The 23,469-nt window shown below is 46.4% G+C and overlaps 1 protein-coding gene across 1 annotated transcript in view; it reads left to right on the top strand.

Annotated features, from left to right (window-relative positions):
• LOC144942453 (uncharacterized) overlaps positions 1-23,191 on the top strand; it is a 28,751-nt gene extending 5,560 nt beyond the window's left edge. Inside the window, exons 2-4 of the mRNA XM_078869323.1 lie at positions 11,809-11,875; positions 19,674-19,876; positions 23,114-23,191. Coding sequence (XP_078725449.1) covers positions 11,809-11,875; positions 19,674-19,876; positions 23,114-23,191 — 348 coding nt within the window. The remainder of the gene's footprint in view (positions 1-11,808; positions 11,876-19,673; positions 19,877-23,113) is intronic.
• The last annotated feature ends 278 nt before the right edge of the window (positions 23,192-23,469 follow it).

Below are 23,469 nucleotides of genomic sequence, written 5' to 3'. Positions count from 1 at the left end.
TATACACTACGAAACACTATACACTACACACTACTATACACTACACTACTATACACTACACTATACACTACTATATATTACTATACACTACACTACTATACACTACACTATACACTACACTACACTACTATACACTACACTACTATACACTACACTATACACTACACTACTATACACTACACTATACACTGCACTACTATACACTACACTATACACTACACTATACACTACTATTTACTACTATACACTACACTACTATACACTACACTACACACTACTATACACTACACTATACACTACACTATACACTACTATATATTACTATACACTACACTATACACTACTATATACGACTATACACTACTATACACTACACACTGCTATACACTACACTAAACACTACACTATACACTACTATATACTACTATACACTACACTACTATACACTACACTATACACTACACTATACACTGCACTACTATACACTACACTATACACTACACTATACACTATACTATACACTACTATACACCACACTATACACTACACTATACACTACACTATACACTACACTACTATACACTACACTACTATACACTACACTATACACTACTACACACTACACTATACACTACTATACACTACACTATACACAACACTATACACTACACTATACACAACACTATACACTACACTATACACTACACTACTATACACTACACACTACTATACACTACACTACACACTACTATACACTACTATACACTACACTATACACTACTATACACTACACTACACACTGGGCCCTATGGAGGCCCGTCGTCTAGCGATTAGTCGTTCACAGGGGTGCTCGTGAAGAGAAGTTCCACTCCGCACCAACACTTGTCTTGCACGCACGTCAAACTCGCAGTAGTGACACGTGTCCCTCCGCACGAAGTACTCGTACACAAGCACCACACGTGTGCACGCATCCAGCAGATATGATCTCTCCTCCTCCTCCTCCTATCTATCTCTCTCGCGATCAATAAGATCAATAAGATCAGCCCGGGAGTATTTATTTTGACTTATCGGTGGACGCAAGGACACCCGACGAAGACGACGCTCTGCGTTAACGTACCGTGTACGCGTACTTTAACAACGTGTACTTTAACAACGCGTACTTTAACAACGCATACTTTAGCAACACGTACTTTAACAGCGCGTACTTTAACAACGTGTACTTTAACAACACGTACTTTAACAACGCATACTTTAACAACACGTACTTTAACAACGTGTACTTTAACAACGTGTACTTTAACAACGCGTACTTTAACAACGCGTACTTTAACAACGTGTACTTTAACAACGTGTACTTTAACAACGTGTACTTTAACAACGCGTACTTTAACAACGCGTACTTTAACAACGTGTACTTTAACAACGTGTACTTTAACAACGCGTACTTTAACAACGCGTACTTTAACAACGCGTACTTTAACAACACGTACTTTAACAATGCGTACTTTAACAACACGTAAGTTAACAACGCGGAAGTTAACAACGCGTACTTTAACAACGCGTACTTTAACAACGCGTACTTTAACAATGCGTACTTTAACAACACGTACTTTAACAACGCGTAATTTAACAACGTGTACTTTAAAAACACGTACTTTAACAACACGTACTTTAACAACGCGTACTTTAACAACGCGTACTTTAACAACACGTACTTTAACAACACGTACTTTAACAACGCGTACTTTAACAACGCGTACTTTAACAACGCGTACTTTAACAACACGTATTTTAACAACACGTACTTTAACAACGCGTACTTTAACAACGCGTACTTTAACAACGCGTACTTTAACAACACGTGCTTTAACAACACGTACTTTAACAACGTGTACTTTAACAACACGTACTTTAACAACGTCTACTTTAACAACACGTACTTTAACAACGTGTACTTTAACAACACGTACTTTAACAACGCGTACTTTAACATCACGTACTTTAACAACACGTACTTTAACAACGTGTACTTTAACAACACGTACTTTAACAACGCGTACTTTAACATCACGTACTTTAACAACGCATACTTTAACAACGTGTACTTTAACAACACGTACTTTAACAACGTGTACTTTAACAACGCGTACTTTAACAACGCGTACTTTAACAACGCGTACTTTAACAACACGTACTTTAACAACGTGTACTTTAACAACACGTACTTTAACAACGCGTACTTTAACAACGCGTACTTTAACAACGCGTACTTTAACAACGCGTACTTTAACAACACGTACTTTAACAACGTGTACTTTAACACGTACTTTACCAACGCGTACTTTAACAACACGTACTTTAACAACACGTACTTTAACAATGCGTACTTTAACAACACGTACTTTAACAACGCGTACTTTAACAACGTGTACTTTAACAACGCGTACTTTAACAACATGTACTTTAACAACGTGTACTTTAACAACGCGTACTTTAACAACGCGTACTTTAACAACGTGTACTTTAACAACGACTACTTTAACAACGCGTACTTTAACAACGCGTACTTTAGCGTGTACTTTAACAACGTGTACTTTAACAACACGTACTTTAGCAACGTGTACTTTAACAACACGTACTTTAACAACGTGTACTTTAACAACGCGTACTTTAACAACGTGTACTTTAACAACGCGTACTTTAACAACGTGTACTTTAACAACGCGTACTTTAACAACGCGTACTTTAACAACGTGTACTTTAACAACGTGTACTTTAACAACGCGTACTTTAACAACGTGTACTTTAACAACACGTACTTTGACAACACGTACTTTAACAACGCGTACTTTAACATCACGTACTTTAACAACACGTACTTTAACAACACGTACTTTAACAACGTGTACTTTAACAACACGTACTTTAACAACGTCTACTTTAACAACACGTACTTTAACAATGTGTACTTTAACAACACGTACTTTAACAACGCGTACTTTAACATCACGTACTTTAACAACACGTATTTTAACAACGTGTACTTTAACAACGTGTGCTTTAACAACACGTACTTTAACAACGCGTACTTTAACAACGCGTACTTTAACAACGCGTACTTTAACAACACATACTTTAACAACGTGTACTTTAACAACACGTACTTTAACAACGTGTACTTTAACAACGCGTACTTTAACAACACGTACTTTAACAACGCGTACTTTAACAACGTGTACTTTAACAACGCGCACTTTAACAACACGTACTTTAACAACACGTACTTTAACAACACGTACTTTAACAACGTGTACTTTAACAACACGTACTTTAACAACACGTACTTTAACAACGCGTACTTTAACAACGCGCACTTTAACAACACGTACTTTAACAACACGTACTTTAACAACGTGTACTTTAACAACGCGCACTTTAACAACGCGCGCTTTAACAACACGCACTTTAACAACGCGTACTTTAACAACGCGCACTTTAACAACGCGCACTTTAACAACGCGCACTTTAACAACACGTACTTTAACAACGCGCACTTTAACAACGCGTACTTTAACAACGCGCACTTTAACAACACGCACTTTAACAACGCGTACTTTAACAACGCGCACTTTAACAACGCGCACTTTAACAACGCGTACTTTAACAACATGTACTTTAACAACGCGTACTTTAACAACGCGCACTTTAACAACATGTACTTTAACAACGCGTACTTTAACAACGCGCACTTTAACAACACGCACTTTAACAACGCGTACTTTAACAACGCGCACTTTAACAACGCGCACTTTAACAACACGTACTTTAACAACGCGCACTTTAACAACGCGCACTTTAACAACGCGCACTTTTACAACGCGCACTTTAACAACACGCACTTTAACAACGCGCACTTTAACAACGCGCACTTTAACAACGCGCACTTTAACAACGCGCACTTTAACAACGCGCACTTTAACAACGCGCACTTTAACAACGCGCACTTTAACAACGCGCACTTTAACAACGCGCACTTTAACAACGCGCACTTTAACAACACGTACTTTAACAACGCGCACTTTAACAACGCGCACTTTAACAACGCGCACTTTAACAACGCGCACTTTAACAACGCGCACTTTAACAACACGTACTTTAACAACGCGTACTTTAACAACGCGCACTTTAACAACGCGCACTTTAACAACGCGCACTTTAACAACGCGTACTTTAACAACACGTACTTTAACAACGCGTACTTTAACAACGCGCACTTTAACAACGCGTACTTTAACAACGCGCACTTTAACAACACGTACTTTAACAACACGTTCTTTAACAATGTGTACTTTAACAATGCATACTTTAACAACACGTACTTTAACAACGTGTACTTTAACAACGCGCACTTTAACAACGCGCACTTTAACAACGCGTACTTTAACAACGCGCACTTTAACAACACGTACTTTAACAACGCGTACTTTAACAACGCGCACTTTAACAACGCGCACTTTAACAACGCGCACTTTAACAACGCGCACTTTAACAACGCGCACTTTAACAACGCGCACTTTAACAACGCGCACTTTAACAACACGTACTTTAACAACGCGCACTTTAACAACGCGCACTTTAACAACGCGCACTTTAACAACGCGCACTTTAACAACGCGCACTTTAACAACGCGCACTTTAACAACGCGCACTTTAACAACGCGCACTTTAACAACGCGCACTTTAACAACGCGCACTTTAACAACGCGCACTTTAACAACGCGCACTTTAACAACACGTACTTTAACAACGCGCACTTTAACAACGCGCACTTTAACAACGCGCACTTTAACAACACGTACTTTAACAACGCGCACTTTAACAACACGTACTTTAACAACGCGCACTTTAACAACGCGCACTTTAACAACGCGCACTTTAACAACGCGTACTTTAACAACGCGCACTTTAACAACGCGCACTTTAACAACGCGCACTTTAACAACGCGCACTTTAACAACGCGTACTTTAACAACGCGCACTTTAACAACACGTACTTTAACAACGCGCACTTTAACAACGCGTACTTTAACAACGCGTACTTTAACAACACGTACTTTAACAACGTGTACTTTAACAACACGTACTTTAACAACGCGTACTTTAACAACACGTACTTTAACAACACGTACTTTAACAACACGTACTTTAACAACACGTACTTTAACAATGCGTACTTTAACAACGCGTACTTTAACAACGTGTACTTTAACAACGCATACTTTAACAACGTGTACTTTAACAACACGTACTTTAACAACGTGTACTTTAACAACGTGTACTTTAACAACGTGTACTTTAACAACACGTACTTTAACAACACGTACTTTAACAATGCTTACTTTAACAACGTGTACTTTAACAACACGTACTTTAACAACGCGTACTTTAACAACACGTACTTTAACAACACGTACTTTAACAACACGTACTTTAACAATGCGTACTTTAACAACGCGTACTTTAACAACGCGTACTTTAACAACGTGTACTTTAACAACGCGTACTTTAACAACGTGTACTTTAACAACACATACTTTAACAACTTGTACTTTAACAACACGTACTTTAACAACGTATACTTTAACAACGCGTACTTTAACAACACGTACTTTAACAACGCGTACTTTAACAACGTGTACTTTAACAACGCGCACTTTAACAACACGTACTTTAACAACACGTACTTTAACAACACGTACTTTAACAACGTGTACTTTAACAACACGTACTTTAACAACACGTACTTTAACAACGCGTACTTTAACAACGCGCACTTTAACAACACGTACTTTAACAACACGTTCTTTAACAATGTGTACTTTAACAACGCGCACTTTAACAACGCGCACTTTAACAACGCGTACTTTAACAACGCGCACTTTAACAACGTGTACTTTAACAACGCGCACTTTAACAACGCGCACTTTAACAACGCGTACTTTAACAACACGTACTTTAACAACGTGTACTTTAACAACGCGCACTTTAACAACGCGCACTTTAACAACGCGTACTTTAACAACGCGCACTTTAACAACACGTACTTTAACAACGCGTACTTTAACAACGCGCACTTTAACAACGCGCACTTTAACAACGCGCACTTTAACAACGCGCACTTTAACAACGCGCACTTTAACAACACGTACTTTAACAACGCGCACTTTAACAACGCGCACTTTAACAACGCGCACTTTTACAACGCGCACTTTAACAACGCGCACTTTAACAACGCGCACTTTAACAACGCGCACTTTAACAACGCGCACTTTAACAACGCGCACTTTAACAACGCGCACTTTAACAACGCGCACTTTAACAACGCGCACTTTAACAACGCGCACTTTAACAACGCGCACTTTAACAACGCGCACTTTAACAACACGTACTTTAACAACGCGCACTTTAACAACGCGTACTTTAACAACGCGCACTTTAACAACGCGCACTTTAACAACGCGCACTTTAACAACACGTACTTTAACAACACGTACTTTAACAACGCGCACTTTAACAACGCGCACTTTAACAACGCGCACTTTAACAACGCGCACTTTAACAACGCGCACTTTAACAACACGTACTTTAACAACGCGCACTTTAACAACACGTACTTTAACAACGTGTACTTTAACAACGCGCACTTTAACAACGCGCACTTTAACAACGTGTACTTTAACAACGCGCACTTTAACAACGCGCACTTTAACAACGCGCACTTTAACAACGCGCACTTTAACAACGCGCACTTTAACAACGCGTACTTTAACAACGCGCACTTTAACAACACGTACTTTAACAACGTGTACTTTAACAACGCGCACTTTAACAACGCGCACTTTAACAACGCGCACTTTAACAACGCGCACTTTAACAACACGTACTTTAACAACGCGTACTTTAACAACGCGCACTTTAACAACGCGCACTTTAACAACGCGTACTTTAACAACGCGCACTTTAACAACGCGCACTTTAACAACGCGCACTTTAACAACGCGCACTTTAACAACGCGTACTTTAACAACGCGCACTTTAACAACACGTACTTTAACAACGCGCACTTTAACAACGCGCACTTTAACAACACGTACTTTAACAACGCGCACTTTAACAACACGTACTTTAACAACGCGCACTTTAACAACGCGCACTTTAACAACGCGCACTTTAACAACGCGTACTTTAACAACGTGCACTGTAACAACGCGTACTTTAACAACGCGTACTTTAACAACGCGTACGTTAACAACGATTCGTATACACATATATAGGGTAAACACCACACAAAAATGTAGGGCACACCACACACATATATGTAGGGTACACACATTAATAGGATACACACAACACATATATAGGGTACGTATATACGGTACACACACATATAGGTACACATACATAATAATTACACCATATGTGTGTGTGGGATATTATCTTCATAGCCATTGGGTGACGTCGTTGTGATTTGAGTTGACGCACGGTGCTGTACGTAATGGGCCAATCGTCGCTTTCTGTGTTTTTTAACGCGAAGGCAGAAAGCTCGTCCCGTTGCAGTGTCAGACCCTGGTTCACGTGGCCCCCCATTTCACGTCGTTTCGCAACTACGTCGTCACTTCACGAACAATATCACAGCGTTCGCCACAGCCACCCACAACCACATGGCGCTGGCAGCAGCATCGGTGTCTGTGCTGCCTCGTGCAACGTCGCATCTCCACTACACTCACCACTAGTACACTCACCACTAGTACACTCACTAGTACACTCACCACTAGTACACTCACCACTAGTACACTCACCACTACACTCACCACTAGTACCATCACTAGTACACTCACCACTAGTACACTCACCACTACACTCACCACTAGTACCATCACTAGTACACTCATCACTAGTACACTCACCACTAGTACACTCACTAGTACACTCACCACTACACTCACCACTAGTACACTCACCACTACACTCACCACTGCACTCACCACTACACTCACCACTAGTACACTCACCACTAGTACACTCACCACTAGTACACTCACCACTAGTACACTCACCACTACACTCACCACGAGTACACTCACCACTAGTACACTCACCACTACACTCACCACTAGTACACTCACCACTACACTCACCACTACACTCACCACTAGTACACTCACCACTACACTCACCACTACACTCACCACTACACTCACCACTAGTAGACTCACCACTACACTCACCACTAGTACACTCACCGCTAGTACACTAACCACTACACTCACCATTACACTCACCACCATTACACTCACCACTAGTACACTCACCACTAGTACACTCACCACTACACTCACCACTAGTACACTCACCACTAGTACACTCACCACTACACTCACCACGAGTACACTCACCACTAGTACACTCACCACTAGTACACTCACCACTACACTCACTAGTACACTCACCACTAGTACACTCACCACTACACTCACCACTACACTCACCACTACACTCACCACTACACTCACCACTAGTAGACTCACCACTACACTCACCACTAGTACACTCACCACTACACTCACCACTACACTCACCACTACACTCACCACTACACTCACCACTAGTAGACTCACCACTACACTCACCACTAGTACACTCACCACTAGTACACTAACCACTACACTCACCATTACACTCACCACCATTACACTCACCACTAGTACACTCACCACTAGTACACTCACCATTACACTCACCACTAGTACACTCACCACTACACTCACCACTACACTCACCACGAGTACACTCACCACTAGTACACTCACCACTACACTCACCACGAGTACACTCACCACTACACTCACCACTACACTCACCACTAGTACAAGAAGCGAGGTCCATTGCTCGAAACGTCACCCAAGTCCCTCCGAAGAGCGAGACACGCGCGGTTTTTCTTCACGTTCCATGCGTTATGAACAACGAAGAAGCTAGGTCCATTGCTCGAAACGTCGCCTATTTTTTATCGTGACGATATACGCGCAGCTAAAGTATTACCCCCACCTTTATTGAAGCGACGTTGGTGGGTTTTATAATTTTTTGACGAACTCATTGAGTTCGTTTTTGATTTGTCCACCCGTGAAACTTTGAAATCGTGACCACGCGATGGGTACGAATATATCTACACACGCACACGCGGGCGCGTGTGATCATGATGAGCTAAAGCAGGCATGTCCAAAGTCCGGCCCGCAGGTCAATCACGGCCCGCGGGCAGATTTCATACGGCCCGCAGCTTCGGTCTTATAATGTGTTAGTTGTGGCTCGCCAGCTCTGTCAGAATACATACATCATAAAACTCATGGAAATTTAAGGTGTTCTATACAGTTTGTTCAATGTTATCTGACTGAATGAAAGGCAGAATTCCGTTTTTAGAGTTGTTCCCGTCTGCCTGAGTGGCTTATATTTGGTTACATTGTCATTTGAAAAATAAAGGTAATTGTGACAATGAAAATTGTTTTATAACAGTGTGTATTTCCACGTAACTTTTGTGGTTAAAACAATGTCAAAAGGAACTATTGGCCCCCGGGCATCCTCACTTCATCAAATGTAGCCCTCTTTGCAAAAAGTTTGGACACCCCTGAGCTAAAGCAACGCACGTCAGTTCATCATCAGTGGCCATGCTGTGCCTGTGTCTCTGTGTGTGCAGCCGCCACGTATCCACGCTGTGTGTCTGTGTCGATGTCTCTGTGTGTGCAGCCGCCACGTATTCACGCTGTGTGTCTGTGTCTCTGTGTGTGCAGCCGCCACGTATTCACGCTGTGTGTCTGTGTCTCTGGGTGTGCATCCACCACGTGTCCACGCTGTGTGTCTATGTCTGTGTCTCTGTGTGTGTATCCACCACGTGTCCACGCTGTGTGTCTGTGTCGATGTCTTTGTGTGTGCATCCACCACGTATTCACGCTGTGTGTCTGTGTCGATGTCTCCGTGTGTGCATCCACCACGTATTCACGCTGTGTGTCTGTGTCTCTGGGTGTGCATCCACCACGTGTCCACGCTGTGTGTCTATGTCTGTGTCTCTGTGTGTGCATCCACCACGTGTCCACGCTGTGTGTCTGTGTCTGTGTCTCTGTGTGTGCATCCACCACGTATCCACGCTGTGTGTCTGTGTCGATGTCTCTGTGTGTGTATCCACCACGTGTCCACGCTGTGTGTCTGTGTCTGTGTCTCTGTGTGTGTATCCACCACGTATCCACGCTGTGTGTCTGTGTCGATGTCTCTGTGTGTGTATCCACCACGTATTCACGCTGTGTGTCTGTGTCGATGTCTCTGTGTGTGTATCCACCACGTATCCACGCTGTGTGTCTGTGTCGATGTCTCTGTGTGTGTATCCACCACGTATCCACGCTGTGTGTCTGTGTCTGTGTCTCTGTGTGTGTATCCACCACGTATCCACGCTGTGTGTCTGTGTCGATGTCTCTGTGTGAGCATCCACCACGTATCCACGCTGTGTGTCTGTGTCTGTGTCTATGTGTGTGCATCCACCACGTATCCACGCTGTGTGTCTGTGTCGATGTCTCTGCGTGTGCATCCACCACGTATTCACGCTGTGTGTCTGTGTCTCTCTATGTGTGCATCCACCACGTGTCCACGCTGTGTGTCTATGTCTGTGTCTCTGTGTGTGTATCCACCACGTGTCCACGCTGTGTGTCTATGTCTGTGTCTCTGCGTGTGCATCCACCACGTATCCACGCTGTGTGTCTGTGTCGATGTCTCTGTGTGTGTATCCACCACGTATCCACGCTGTGTGTCTGTGTCGATGTCTCTGTGTGTGTATCCACCACGTATCCACGCTGTGTGTCTGTGTCTCTGTGTGTGCATCCACCACGTGTCCACGCTGTGTGTCTATGTCTGTGTCTCTGTGTGTGTATCCACCACGTGTCCACGCTGTGTGTCTGTGTCGATGTCTCTGTGTGTGCATCCACCACGTATTCACGCTGTGTGTCTGTGTCGATGTCTCTGTGTGTGCATCCACCACGTATTCACGCTGTGTGTCTGTGTCGATGTCTCTGTGCGTGCATCCACCACGTATCCACGCTGTATGTCTGTGTCGATGTCTCTGTGTGTGCAGCCGCCACGTATCCACGCTGTGTGTCTGTGTCGATGTCTCTGTGTGTGCAGCCGCCACGTATCCACGCTGTGTGTCTGTGTCGATGTCTCTGTGCGTGCATCCACCACGTATCCACGCTGTATGTCTGTGTCGATGTCTCTGTGTGTGCAGCCGCCACGTATCCACGCTGTGTGTCTGTGTCGATGTCTCTGTGTGTGCATCCACCACGTATCCACGCTGTGTGTCTGTGTCTCTGTGTGTGCATCCACCACGTGTCCACGCTGTGTGTCTGTGTCTGTGTCTCTGTGTGTGTATCCACCACGTATCCACGCTGTGTGTCTGTGTCTGTGTCTCTGCGTGTGCATCCACCACGTATTCACGCTGTGTGTCTGTGTCTGTGTGTGTGCATCCACCACGTATTCACGCTGTGTGTCTGTGTCGATGTCTCTGTGCGTGTATCCACCACGTATCCACGCTGTGTCTGTGTCTCTGTGTGTGTATCTACCACGTATCCACGCTGTGTGTCTGTGTCTCTGTGTGTGCATCCACCACGTGTCCACGCTGTGTGTCTGTGTCAATGTCTCTGTGCGTGTATCTACCACGTATTCACGCTGTGTGTCTGTGTCGATGTCTCTGTGCGTGTCTTTTGTCTCACGCAGCTGGTGGGCCTGGATACAGACTTTGAACTGCAGAGATTTTCGGACGAGGTGGATTTATACGGCAGCGGTAGGATTATCATCAACACCACCACCACCACCAGCACCACCAGCACCATCAGCACCATCATCATCATCATCAACACCATCATCAACACCATCATCAGCACCATCATCATCATCAACACCATCATCAACACCACCACCACCACCAGCACCATTAGCACCACCATCATCATCATCAACACCATCATCAACACCATCATCAGCACCATCACCACCATCAACACCATCATCAACACCACCACCACCACCAGCACCATCATCAACACCATCATCAACACCACCACCACCAGCACCATTAGCACCACCATCATCATCAACACCATCATCAACACCATCATCAGCACCATCACCACCATCAACACCATCATCAACACCACCACCACCACCAGCACCATTAGCACCACCATCATCATCATCAACACCATCATCAACACCATCATCAGCACCATCACCACCATCAACACCATCATCAACACCACCACCACCAGCACCATCATCAACACCATCATCAACACCACCACCACCAGCACCATTAGCACCACCATCATCATCAACACCATCATCAACACCATCATCAGCACCATCACCACCACCAGCACCATCATCAACACCATCATCAACACCACCACCACCACCAGCACCATCAGCACCATCATCAACACCATCATCAACACCACCACCACCATCATCATCATCAACACCATCATCAACACCATCATCAGCACCAGTAGCACCACCATCATCATCATCAACACCATCATCAACACCATCATCAACACCACCACCACCACCAGCACCATCAGCACCATCATCAACACCATCATCAACACCACCACCACCAGCACCATTAGCACCACCATCATCATCAACACCATCATCAGCACCATCACCACCATCAACACCATCATCAACACCACCACCACCAGCACCATCATCAACACCATCATCAACACCACCACCACCAGCACCATCATCAACACCATCATCAACACCATCATCAGCACCATCACCGTCATCAGCACCACCATCAGCACCACCATCATCAGCACCACCATCATCATCAGCACCACCATCATCATCAACACCATCATCAGCACCATCATCAGCAGCACCACCACCATCATCAGCACCACCACCATCATCATCAACACCATCATCAGCACCATCATCAGCAGCACCACCACCATCATCAGCACCACCACCATCATCATCAGCACCACCACCATCATCATCAACACCATTATCAGCACCAGTAGCACCACCATCATCATCATCAACACCATCATCAACACCATCATTAGCACCAGTAGCACCACCATCATCAACACCATCATCAACACCATCATCAGCACCATCACCGTCATCAGCACCACCACCATCACCATCAGCACCACCACCACCATCATCATCAACAACACCACCATCAATATCAACACCAGCACCATCAGCACCATCATCATCAACACCACCACCATCAACACCACCATCATCAGCACCAGCAGCAGCACCACCATCATCATCAATACCACCATCATCAGCACCACCACCAGCACTATCAGCACCATCATGATCAGCACCACCACCATCATCAGGACCACCACCATCATGACCACCACTACGACCACCGTCATCATCTCAACACCACCGTGCCTGTCACGTGCCTGTCACGTGCTCACACCGCAGCTGCGATCCCGTCGCACGTGGCTCGCCCTTGGAGTGTCAGGGTGGCTAGGAGATGTTGACTACCTCGCCTGGTATGCAGGAGGTCGTGGGTTCGATCCCGAGTCTGACGCCTGCTGCTGTATATGGAGTTTGCGTGTCTCTCATCATCATCACGGTGGCTAGGAGATGTTAACTACATCGCCTGGTGTACAAGAGGTCGTGGGTTCGATCCCGAGTCTGACGCCTGCTGCTGTATATGGAGTTTGCGTGTCTCTCATCATCATCACGGTGGCTAGGAGATGTTAACTACCTCGCCTGGTGTACAAGAGGTCGTGGGTTCGATCCCGACCCTGACGCCTGCTACCGTATATTTGGAGTTTGCGTGTCTCTCATCATCATCACCATCACGGTGGCTAGGAGATGTTAACTACCTCGCCTGGTGTACAGGAGGTCGTGGGTTCGATTCCGACCCTGACGCCTGCTGCTGTATATTTTGAGTTTACGTCTCTCTCATCATCATCACGGTGGCTAGGAGATGTTGACTACCTCGCCTGGTATGCAGGAGGCCGTGGGTTCGATCCCGACCCTGACGCCTGCTGCCGTATATTTGTAGTTTGCGTCTCTCTCATCATCATCATCACGGTGGCTAGGATATGTTAACTACCTCGCCTGGTGTACAGGAGGTCGTGGGTTCGATTCCGACCTTGACGCCTGCTGCTGTATATTTGGAGTTTGCGTGTCTCTCTCTCCGCCCGTGATCGCGTGGAGTTGTCTCCGGGTCCTCTGGTTTTCCCTTCCACATTTAGAATCAACATCACGCGTTTAGAGCATTTGGCTGTTGTAAATGGTCCACGTGACAGGAAGTCACTTCGTTGAGCCATCGTCCGTGGCCAGGTCGCTTCTGAAAACGAGCTACAAATCTCAGTGGGGCTTTGCCTGGCTCGTGAAGGACGCTGCTGGGCAGTTGGAGGCAGTCGCCCTCCAACAACAACGGAAGGGCGAGGAGCGACGCTCACAACAACGAGCGGAGCGCCGGGTGTCTAAAGCACAGCAAGTTGGCAAAGTAGGGGGCACAGGTGGTGCATCAGCCAGTCATCTCGGTCGTCTCAGTCAGTCGACCCGTGGCACCTGCTGGGTCTGCCCCGTGACCTCCTGCCAGCGGGCGTTCGACACTTCACGTGGCCTCAAGGTGCACATGGCCTGGCACAAGCGGGAGTGAAGGGGGGGGGGAGTGAAGGGGGGGGGTGAAGGGGGGGAGTGAAGGGGGGGGGTGAAGGGGGGGTGAAGGGGGGGGGCAAGAGGGAGGGCTTTGGGGCAGCCATCTGCGGATAATAATCTCGCCCGCGTTATTTTGCAATTGCGTCAAATGTCCCCAGGCCTTGTATAACATCGACGCCTCTGTGTGTGTGTGAGACACACACAGAGAGAGAAAACACATAACGGACATCCGGATTCGCGATTTGAGTTTCCCCAAAATGTCTCAACAGGAGAGGGGCGGGGTGGATGGGTGTGGGTGGTCTGAAGCTTCCTTCCCGTCCGATATGAATCTTACATTTGACTGATATCGGATTCCCCACGTGGCGATAAGCCACCGCGTTGAGTCGTCACCAACGCGCGTGGCCATCCAGGGTCGCTTCTGAGAAGAGAGACAGACAGAGAGAGAGAGACCCAGAGACAGACGGAGACTTTTGACTTTTAAAACAACTTTTATTGCCGCCAGCAGCAACAGCACTGGAGGCGATTCCGATACGAAAAACACAAAGTCACCAGCAACACAAACAAATAAACTAACGCTGTAAATTCTAGATTTGAAGCTTTCGTGACTGCAAGGATTCATATACTCCTAGGTTTTTTCGGTAAATTCACGTAGGTAAAAATAAAGAATAATAGAAATAAGAATGGAAATAAAATAATATATAAATAAAATAGTATATTATTTTATTTATATTATTTTTATTTATTTCTTTTGACTTTTACCGAAAAAACCTAAGAGTATAAACGCCGTAAAACCACGCGCTGCGGTGGCGCTAAATGCGCCGCGCACAACACGAAAGAAAAGCCACGTGGTGGTGGTGGTGGTGGTCATCGCGCACGCCACGGCGACGAGCGAGCGCTTCAGAAGGTGAACACCACGAGGGTGCCGTCCACGCTGCTACAGAGAGGGGCTTGTCCGGCTCCCCAGCGTTCGAAGAAGACGCGCACATCACCGGCATGTGTGTGGTACATGGCGTGCTCCAGCCGGAGCCGCGTCTTGAGCAGATTGGTTGCCGCCGATCGAGTGACCGGCCTCCCCGTGCCAACAGCGTTCTCTCTGTGGGACACGGCCAGTGGCTGGCTCCCCACCGCCTGGGGTTACCCCACACACACACTCCCCCCCCCACCACGTACACCACGGCTCGCGCTAACAATTAGACGTGTGAATGTGCACGCGTCCCTCCCCACCTCCCGTTGGGTCGGCTTTCATCCGCTGCGCACGCGGGCACGGGCACGACGGACGGGTTGACGATCATATTCGCGCGTTCCATCGCTGAGTGCTATCGTACGCTACGTGAAGACACCGCGTGCGAACGGGTCTTCTTAACTCGCCCTATTACTCGCGCGGCGCCGCTGTGCAGACGCGGTGGTCGTTCATGAGTTGCCTCTCGCGTGCCTCCCACACACCCGCTCGAATTACGCGTTCGTGTCGGGGGGGTGGCGAGGGGATAGTGGTGCTGGCAGAGCTGATCCGTTGATGTGGTACCACACAGGCCCCCTGGACACCGGAGGCACAGAGGCAGCCGTCAGTGTTATCCTTCCAGCATCTTTTTCCTCGTTCTGTACGCAGCCATCTTCGCCTGAGCACAGGCGAAGATGGCGAGAGAGAGACACACAGAGAGGCAGAGACACACACAGAGAGACAGAGAGACACAGAGAGAGACAGAGAGAAACACACAGAGAGACAGAGAGACACAGAGACACACACACAGAGAGACAGAGACACACACAGAGAGACAGAGAGAGACACACAGAGACACACCGAGAGACACAGAGACACACACACAGAGAGACAGAGAGACACACACAGAGAGACAGAGAGAGACACACAGAGACACACCGAGAGACACAGAGAGAGACCACCGCACGCGGCTTGGCTACGCACGATGCGACATGGGTTGAGTGTGTGCGTGCAAGAGTGTGACCCGCTCGTGCTGATAGCAAGTGGGTACAGCAATCGTGCTGTGACGGTTCCACCTGAAGACGGAAGCTTGTGTTGCCTCCGAAACGTCGTGATTTTTATTTCATTTTTATTTTACTTTTATTAATTTTAATTTTTTACCTACGTGACTTTACCGAAAAAAACTAAGAATACGGGTACGGACAGTTACCGGCACAGGAGCGGCGCGATTGTGACGTGCACGGCCCCTTCTCGCGTCGTGTCGCGACTGCGTCGTCACCGCACTTGCGTCGCCTCGACCCCGCGTCACTCACGCCGCTCGCAGCTTCATCGCCACCCCCCCACCCACCTCTCTCTCTCTCGTAGCCCATCGCCTCTCAGCCTTCGCCTCCACCACCCACTACCACGTGATAATGATCGTCGTTTCGATGATATTTGATTAACGTCGCTTCGATGATATTTGATTAACGTCGCTTCGATGATATTTGATTAACATCGTTTCGATGATATTTGATTAATGTCATCTCGATGATATTGGATTAACGTCGTTTCGATGATATTGGATTAACGTCGTTTCGATGATATTGATTAATGTCATCTCGATGATATTGGATTAACGTCGTTTCGATGATATTGATTAATGTCATATCGATGATATTTGATTAACGTTGTTTCGATTATATTTGATTAATGTCATCTCGATGATATTTGATTAACATCGTTTCGATGATATTTGATTAATGTCATCTCGATGATATTGGATTAACGTCGTTTCGATGATATTGATTAATGTCATCTCGATGATATTGGATTAACGTCGTTTCGATGATATTGATTAATGTCATATCGATGATATTTGATTAACGTTGTTTCGATTATATTTGATTAATGTCATCTCGATGATATTTGATTAACATCGTTTCGATAATACTTGATTAATGTCATCTCGGTGATATTTGATCAACGTCGTTTCGATGATATTTGATTAATGTCATATCGATGATATTTGATTAACGTCGTTTTTCCATATTTGATCGACGTCGTTTCGATATCCGTCGTTGCACCTTCCAGGAACGCATCCCACCCTCCCGCGACGTAGAATCAGGATCACAATCTTGACTGGCAGCCATCCGAGTTGTGTTTGGTTGCAAAGTGACAGCGACGGTGCTCACGGTCCGGTCAAGCCGTGCGCCTGACTGGGCTGGTGCTGGGCACGGTGACATTTTAATCATCAGTGTCAGAGTCAGAATGATTATTTTGACGACTGAAGGAGTAATCCGATGAACTATAAAGCTCTTTGATTCACGGGTTGTCCAGTATAGGGCACGGGGGTCAACAATTTCCAACAACAAAACAATACAAACTAAACTGATAGTACAGGCACTCCTCTACTTACGAATGAGTTGGGTTCCAGAGGTCTGTTCGTAAGTCGATTTGTTCGTCCAACTTTACTCCTGCCTATTCCAAACATGTTGTACGGCGTGTACACTAAACACGGGGAATGGCTTTACAAGTTGTATAATCTCCTGTGGATGTAGATGCCACTGGTTCTTCACGTTCTGCAGATGTAGACGCCACTGGTTCTTCGCATTCTGCAGATGTAGATGCCACTGGTTCTTCGCATTCTACAGATGTAGATGCCACTGGTTCTTCGCATTCTACAGATGTAGATGCCACTGGTTCTTCGCATTCTGCAGATGTAGATGCCACTGGTTCTTCGCATTCTGCAGATGTAGATGCCACTGGTTCTTCGCATTCTACAGATGTAGATGCCACTGGTTCTTCGCATTCTACAGATGTAGATGCCACTGGTTCTTCGCATTCTACAGATGTAGATGCCACTGGTTCTTCGCGTTCTACAGATGTAGATGCCACTGGTTCTTCGCGTTCTACAGATGTAGATGCCACTGGTTCTTCGCATTCTACAGATGTAGATGCCACTGGTTCTTCGCATTCTGCAGATGTAGATGCCACTGGTTCTTCATGTTTTGCAGATGTAGATGCCACTGGTTCTTTGCGTTCTGCAGATGTAGATGCCAATGAGTTTTCATGTTCTGCAGATGTAGATGGCACTGGTTCTTCGCGTTCTGCATATGTAGATGCCACTGGTTCTTCGAGTTCTGCAGATGCAGATGCCAATGGTTCTTCATGTTCTGCAGATGTAGATGCCACTGGTTCTTCAGGTTCTGCAGATGTAGATACCAATGGTTCTTCATGTTCTGCAGATGTAGATGCCACTGGTTCTTCACGTTCTGCAGATGTAGATGCCATTGATTTTTTGCGTTCTGCAGATATAGATGCCACTGGTTCTTCGCGTTCTGCAGATGTAGACGCCACTGGTTTTTCGCGTTCTGCAGGTGTAGATGCCACTGGTTCTTCACGTTCTGCATATATAGACGCCACTGGTTCTTCGCGTTCTGCAGATGTAGATGCCACTGGTTCTTCATATTCTGCAGATGTAAAAAAAAGTCTATTTAATTAAGTAGAACGTGTTGTCTATATTTATTTAAAGTTGCGCATTTTGATGTGACGTCACATTTCTCAAACCTCCCCCCCTCCTCGTCACACATCGTCACAAATGTCAGAGACAACACGTTCCGCTTAACTAAATAGACTTTTTAATAAATGTTTTCTCCGACAACATCAGAGTGCAGCGCCACATTAAACGCGCACTACAATGACAATAGTTTAAAGCGACTTGAAGAATGTTTTTTTTTTAGGGGGGGGATGGGGCAGAGTTTTGTGACGTCATATTTGAGGCGGGGGGGGGGGTCTGACTTTTTGTGACGCCGTGTGACGAAGGGGGGGGGGGTCAAAAATCTACAAAATCGCGTGACGTCATTTATGGACGGCCCCTTGCTTGCTGGAGGGGGTTTGCCCCCTCCCCCCCTACCTGAAAACCCTGGCTCCGCCATTGCTCGGTGGTGCCACGTGGTCGTGTGGGTGACCTCCTCCCCCTCTGCCCCTCCCCCCCCCCTCTCACCAGTGAGCGACACCCCCGTGACGTCACTGTCGGGGGTGGGGGTGGAGGGTCCACTGTACCCGGGGGTCTCGGCCTTCCTGGGGGAGCCCGCCTGGGGCCTGGCCCCCCACCCCCACTCCTCCTCCTACAGCTGCGGCAGTGGCGCCCCCTCGTGGACGGCGCTCGCCAGCCCACACCCACTCACGCAGCTGCACGGAGCGCTGCAGGTACGGGGGGTGGGGGTGGGGGGGTTAGATGCGGTGGGGGTAAGGTGAGGGGGGGTCGGGGGTGGGGGGTTAGGGGTGGGGGGTGAGGGGGTGAGGGTAGGGTGGGGGGGAGGGTGGGGGGTTAGGGGTGGTGTGGGGGGTTAGGGGGGGGTGGGGGTGGGTGGGGGTAGGGTGGGGGGTTAGGGGTAGTGGGTGGGGCGGTTAGGTATGGTGGTGGGGGGTAGGGTGGGGGGGGGGTTAGGGGTGGTGGGGGGGGTTAGGGGTGGTGGGGGGTAGGGTGGGGGGGTTAGGGGTGGTAGGGGGGAGGGGTTAAGGGTGATGGGGGGTAGGGTGGGGGGGGTGATGGGGGGCAGCGTGGGTGGGGGGTGGTAGGGTGGGGGTGGTTGGGGGTTGTGGTGGGGGGGAGGGGTGAGAGGAAGTGGGCAGCAGACTGCAGGAGCTGACGGCAGCGTGAGTGCAATCCGGGCCACCCTCCCCACAGCCGCCCCGTGGTCTCACGCCGCCTGCGACGAGAAGCCGTCGCCTTGAGATCCCCCTTCCCCTGTGTGTCCAGTGTTGGTGTTGTTGTTGGTGTCGTCGTCCTTCCCCCGCGCCTCCGACTAGCACGGTTTGGCTGCTACGTACGGTGCGAAAGAGGTTCAACGTACGTACCGACACAGGGACGTGCTCACCCAGAAGCCACGGGGATCCCTCTCCGTCTCACAAAGCCCAAGCGACTGAAGCCTAAACCCATAGCCCCCCGCCGCCCCTATACAGTTAACCCCAATCTCTGCATCTTTAGGGGATTGCCCGATGCACCGAGTTCTGCGGTCCATGGCAGTGAATGTCAACGGGCTCCAACGATCCATTACCACTACCACCATCATCACTACCACCACCACTACCACCATCATCACTACCACCACCACTACCACCATCATCACTACCACCACCACTACCACCATCACTACCACCACCACTACCACTACCACCATCATCACTACCACCATCATCACTACCACCACCATCACCACTACCAACACCACGACCACCGCTACCACCACCACTACCACCATCATCACTACCACCACCACTACTACCATCATCGCTATCACTACCACCATCATCACTATCACTACCACCACCACTACCACCATCATCACTACCACCACCACTACCACCATCATCACTACCACCACCACTACCACCATCATCATTACCACCACCACTACCACCATCACTACCACCACTACCACTACCACCATCATCACTACCACCATCATCACTACCACCACCATCACCACTACCAACACCACGACCACCGCTACCACCACCACTACCACCATCATCACTACCACCACCACTACCACCATCATCACTACCACCACCACTACCACCATCATCACTACCACCATGAGATTATGTGAGGCAATGACACAAATTCGCCCGTTTTCTCATTGAAAATAGGGACGTTTAAAAATGTCACTGTCCTGGTCACAAAAGCAAAGTTTGTGGGGAATAGTAGCAATTTTCTGTACCTTTTGAGGCATAAGCAATTAGGGAAATAACACTTACTACCCAGGAACAAAAAATAAAAACATTTTGTTACACAGTGTGAAAATCGAGGCGTGTTTGTCAATGTGTTAGATGGCGTAAATGTGTCGTGAAAGCCAACACCACCCGACCACGCAGCCAATTGGTGACGGTTTGCCACGTGACCAACACGTGGCAAATTCTAGATTTGAAGCTTTCGTGACTGCAAGGATTCATATGCTTAGGCTTTTTTCGGTAAAGTCACGCAGGTAAAAAATTTAAATTAATAAAAGTAAAAAAAAATGCACGCACCTTTAAATCATCCGCACCTAGTTTACACAACAAAGGCTCATTCCTAACAGCATGCTTCAGCCGCACCGAACCTCACAAAAAAAATAATATTCAGGGCCTACCTTGGCTCCTCCCACCCTCAACCAATATATATACAAATACTGTGTTCTTGGAATTTCTCTCACTTGATACAGCTATCGTGCTGTGACGGTTCCACCTGAAGACGGAGGCTTGTGTTGCCTCCGAAACGTCGTGATTTTTATTTTATTTTTATTTTACTTTAATTAATTTTAATTGTTTACCTGCGTGACTTTACCGAAAAAACCTAAGAATACGTGGCAAATTGTTACGAGTTGGAGAGTCAAACCCACCACGACGTTTACAACTCGTAGCTTCGTGACGTTTCGCCAGTAATTACAACAAACAGCATCATGGGGCGGACAGCCGGGAGCCGTGGAGAAATCTCTGGTCGTGTCGGGTGGTGGCGGGTTTAACGACACATTTATATTTTTCGATTTAAAACTTTCGTGACTGCAGGGATTCATCTTCTTGGTTCTTTCGGTAAAGTCACGTAGAAGGGAAATAATACAAATATTTATAATACTTTTGTTATTATTTTATAATAATATTTTTTTTTATTTTATAATTATTTTTTATTATTTCCCTTCTACGCTAATTTGTTAAAGATTAATTATATTCTTGGTTATTTCGGTAAAGTCACATAGAAGGGAAATAATAGCATTTTTATTATTTTATTATTATTTTATTTTATAATACATTTTTTATTAATTTATAATATTTTTATTTTATAATAACATTTTATTATTTTACAATATTTTCATTATTATTTTATAATACAAAATTGTATTATTTCCCTTCTACGTGACTTTACCGAAAGAACCAAGAATATTAAATTTCGATTTAAAGCTTTCGTGACTGCAGGGATTCATCTTCTTGGTTCTTTCGGTAAAGTCACGTAGAAGGGAAGTAATAAAATAATAAAAATAAAACATAATAAAATAATTCTCACGACGTTTCGGCCACAACGCAAGCAGCCGTCCTCAGGTGAAGAACAGGTCTGTCGGGATAAAGTTGGTCACGAAAGCCGATACTACTGTGTGTACATTGACGATCTAGGGGACCGTTTTTTTTAATTGCCCGAATTCACGTGGTGAACATGCACCACAAGCATTGTGGGTATAATGCAGACACGATTCCTTGCAAAGTTTTCAGCTTGGTGTTCAAACATCTCAACACAACTGTTTTATTGCCAGATAAATGGGGAAACCCCTATTATCATAATCGAATACTGGCAAAGGAGCGACTCATGACGACGCGTTTATATTGACGCGATCCAACTCCCCTTAACCACAAAGACCCTCTGCTACAGACAATGTTGGTCGCGAAAGCCCAAATACGACGTCTGACTAACAGATTGAGCTCCAGCCGCGGAGTTCCGCGTCGTTCACGCGAGAGGCCGCGTCGGTGACCGGCGTGCGATGTGCATCTTGACACGGGGAGTGATTTTTTAAATCCTTTATAATTAAGTTCGCTTGCTTGCTTAGGACCGTGCAAATCTTTAGGTCGTTTTTTAACCCACTTCCCGTGATCCAATCGAGCTGACATTTTGCACACAGACTCGTTGTGCGTGACAATTAATTTTCGTGAAAAATTTTTTCCAAAATTTTACACTGTTTAGGGAATTTTTTGTTAAATATTTCATTACCAATTGTTTAATGCTGCCAGAGGACGAGAGGACTCTAGCCGCCCCGATGCCACGCATATAACGG

The sequence above is a fragment of the Lampetra fluviatilis genome, chromosome 27 (genome assembly GCF_964198595.1).
Source record: "Lampetra fluviatilis chromosome 27, kcLamFluv1.1, whole genome shotgun sequence".
NCBI classification, from domain to species: Eukaryota; Metazoa; Chordata; class Hyperoartia; order Petromyzontiformes; family Petromyzontidae; genus Lampetra; species Lampetra fluviatilis.
Note: the sequence above shows the minus strand (reverse complement) of the source record. Positions and strands in the feature narration are given on the sequence as shown.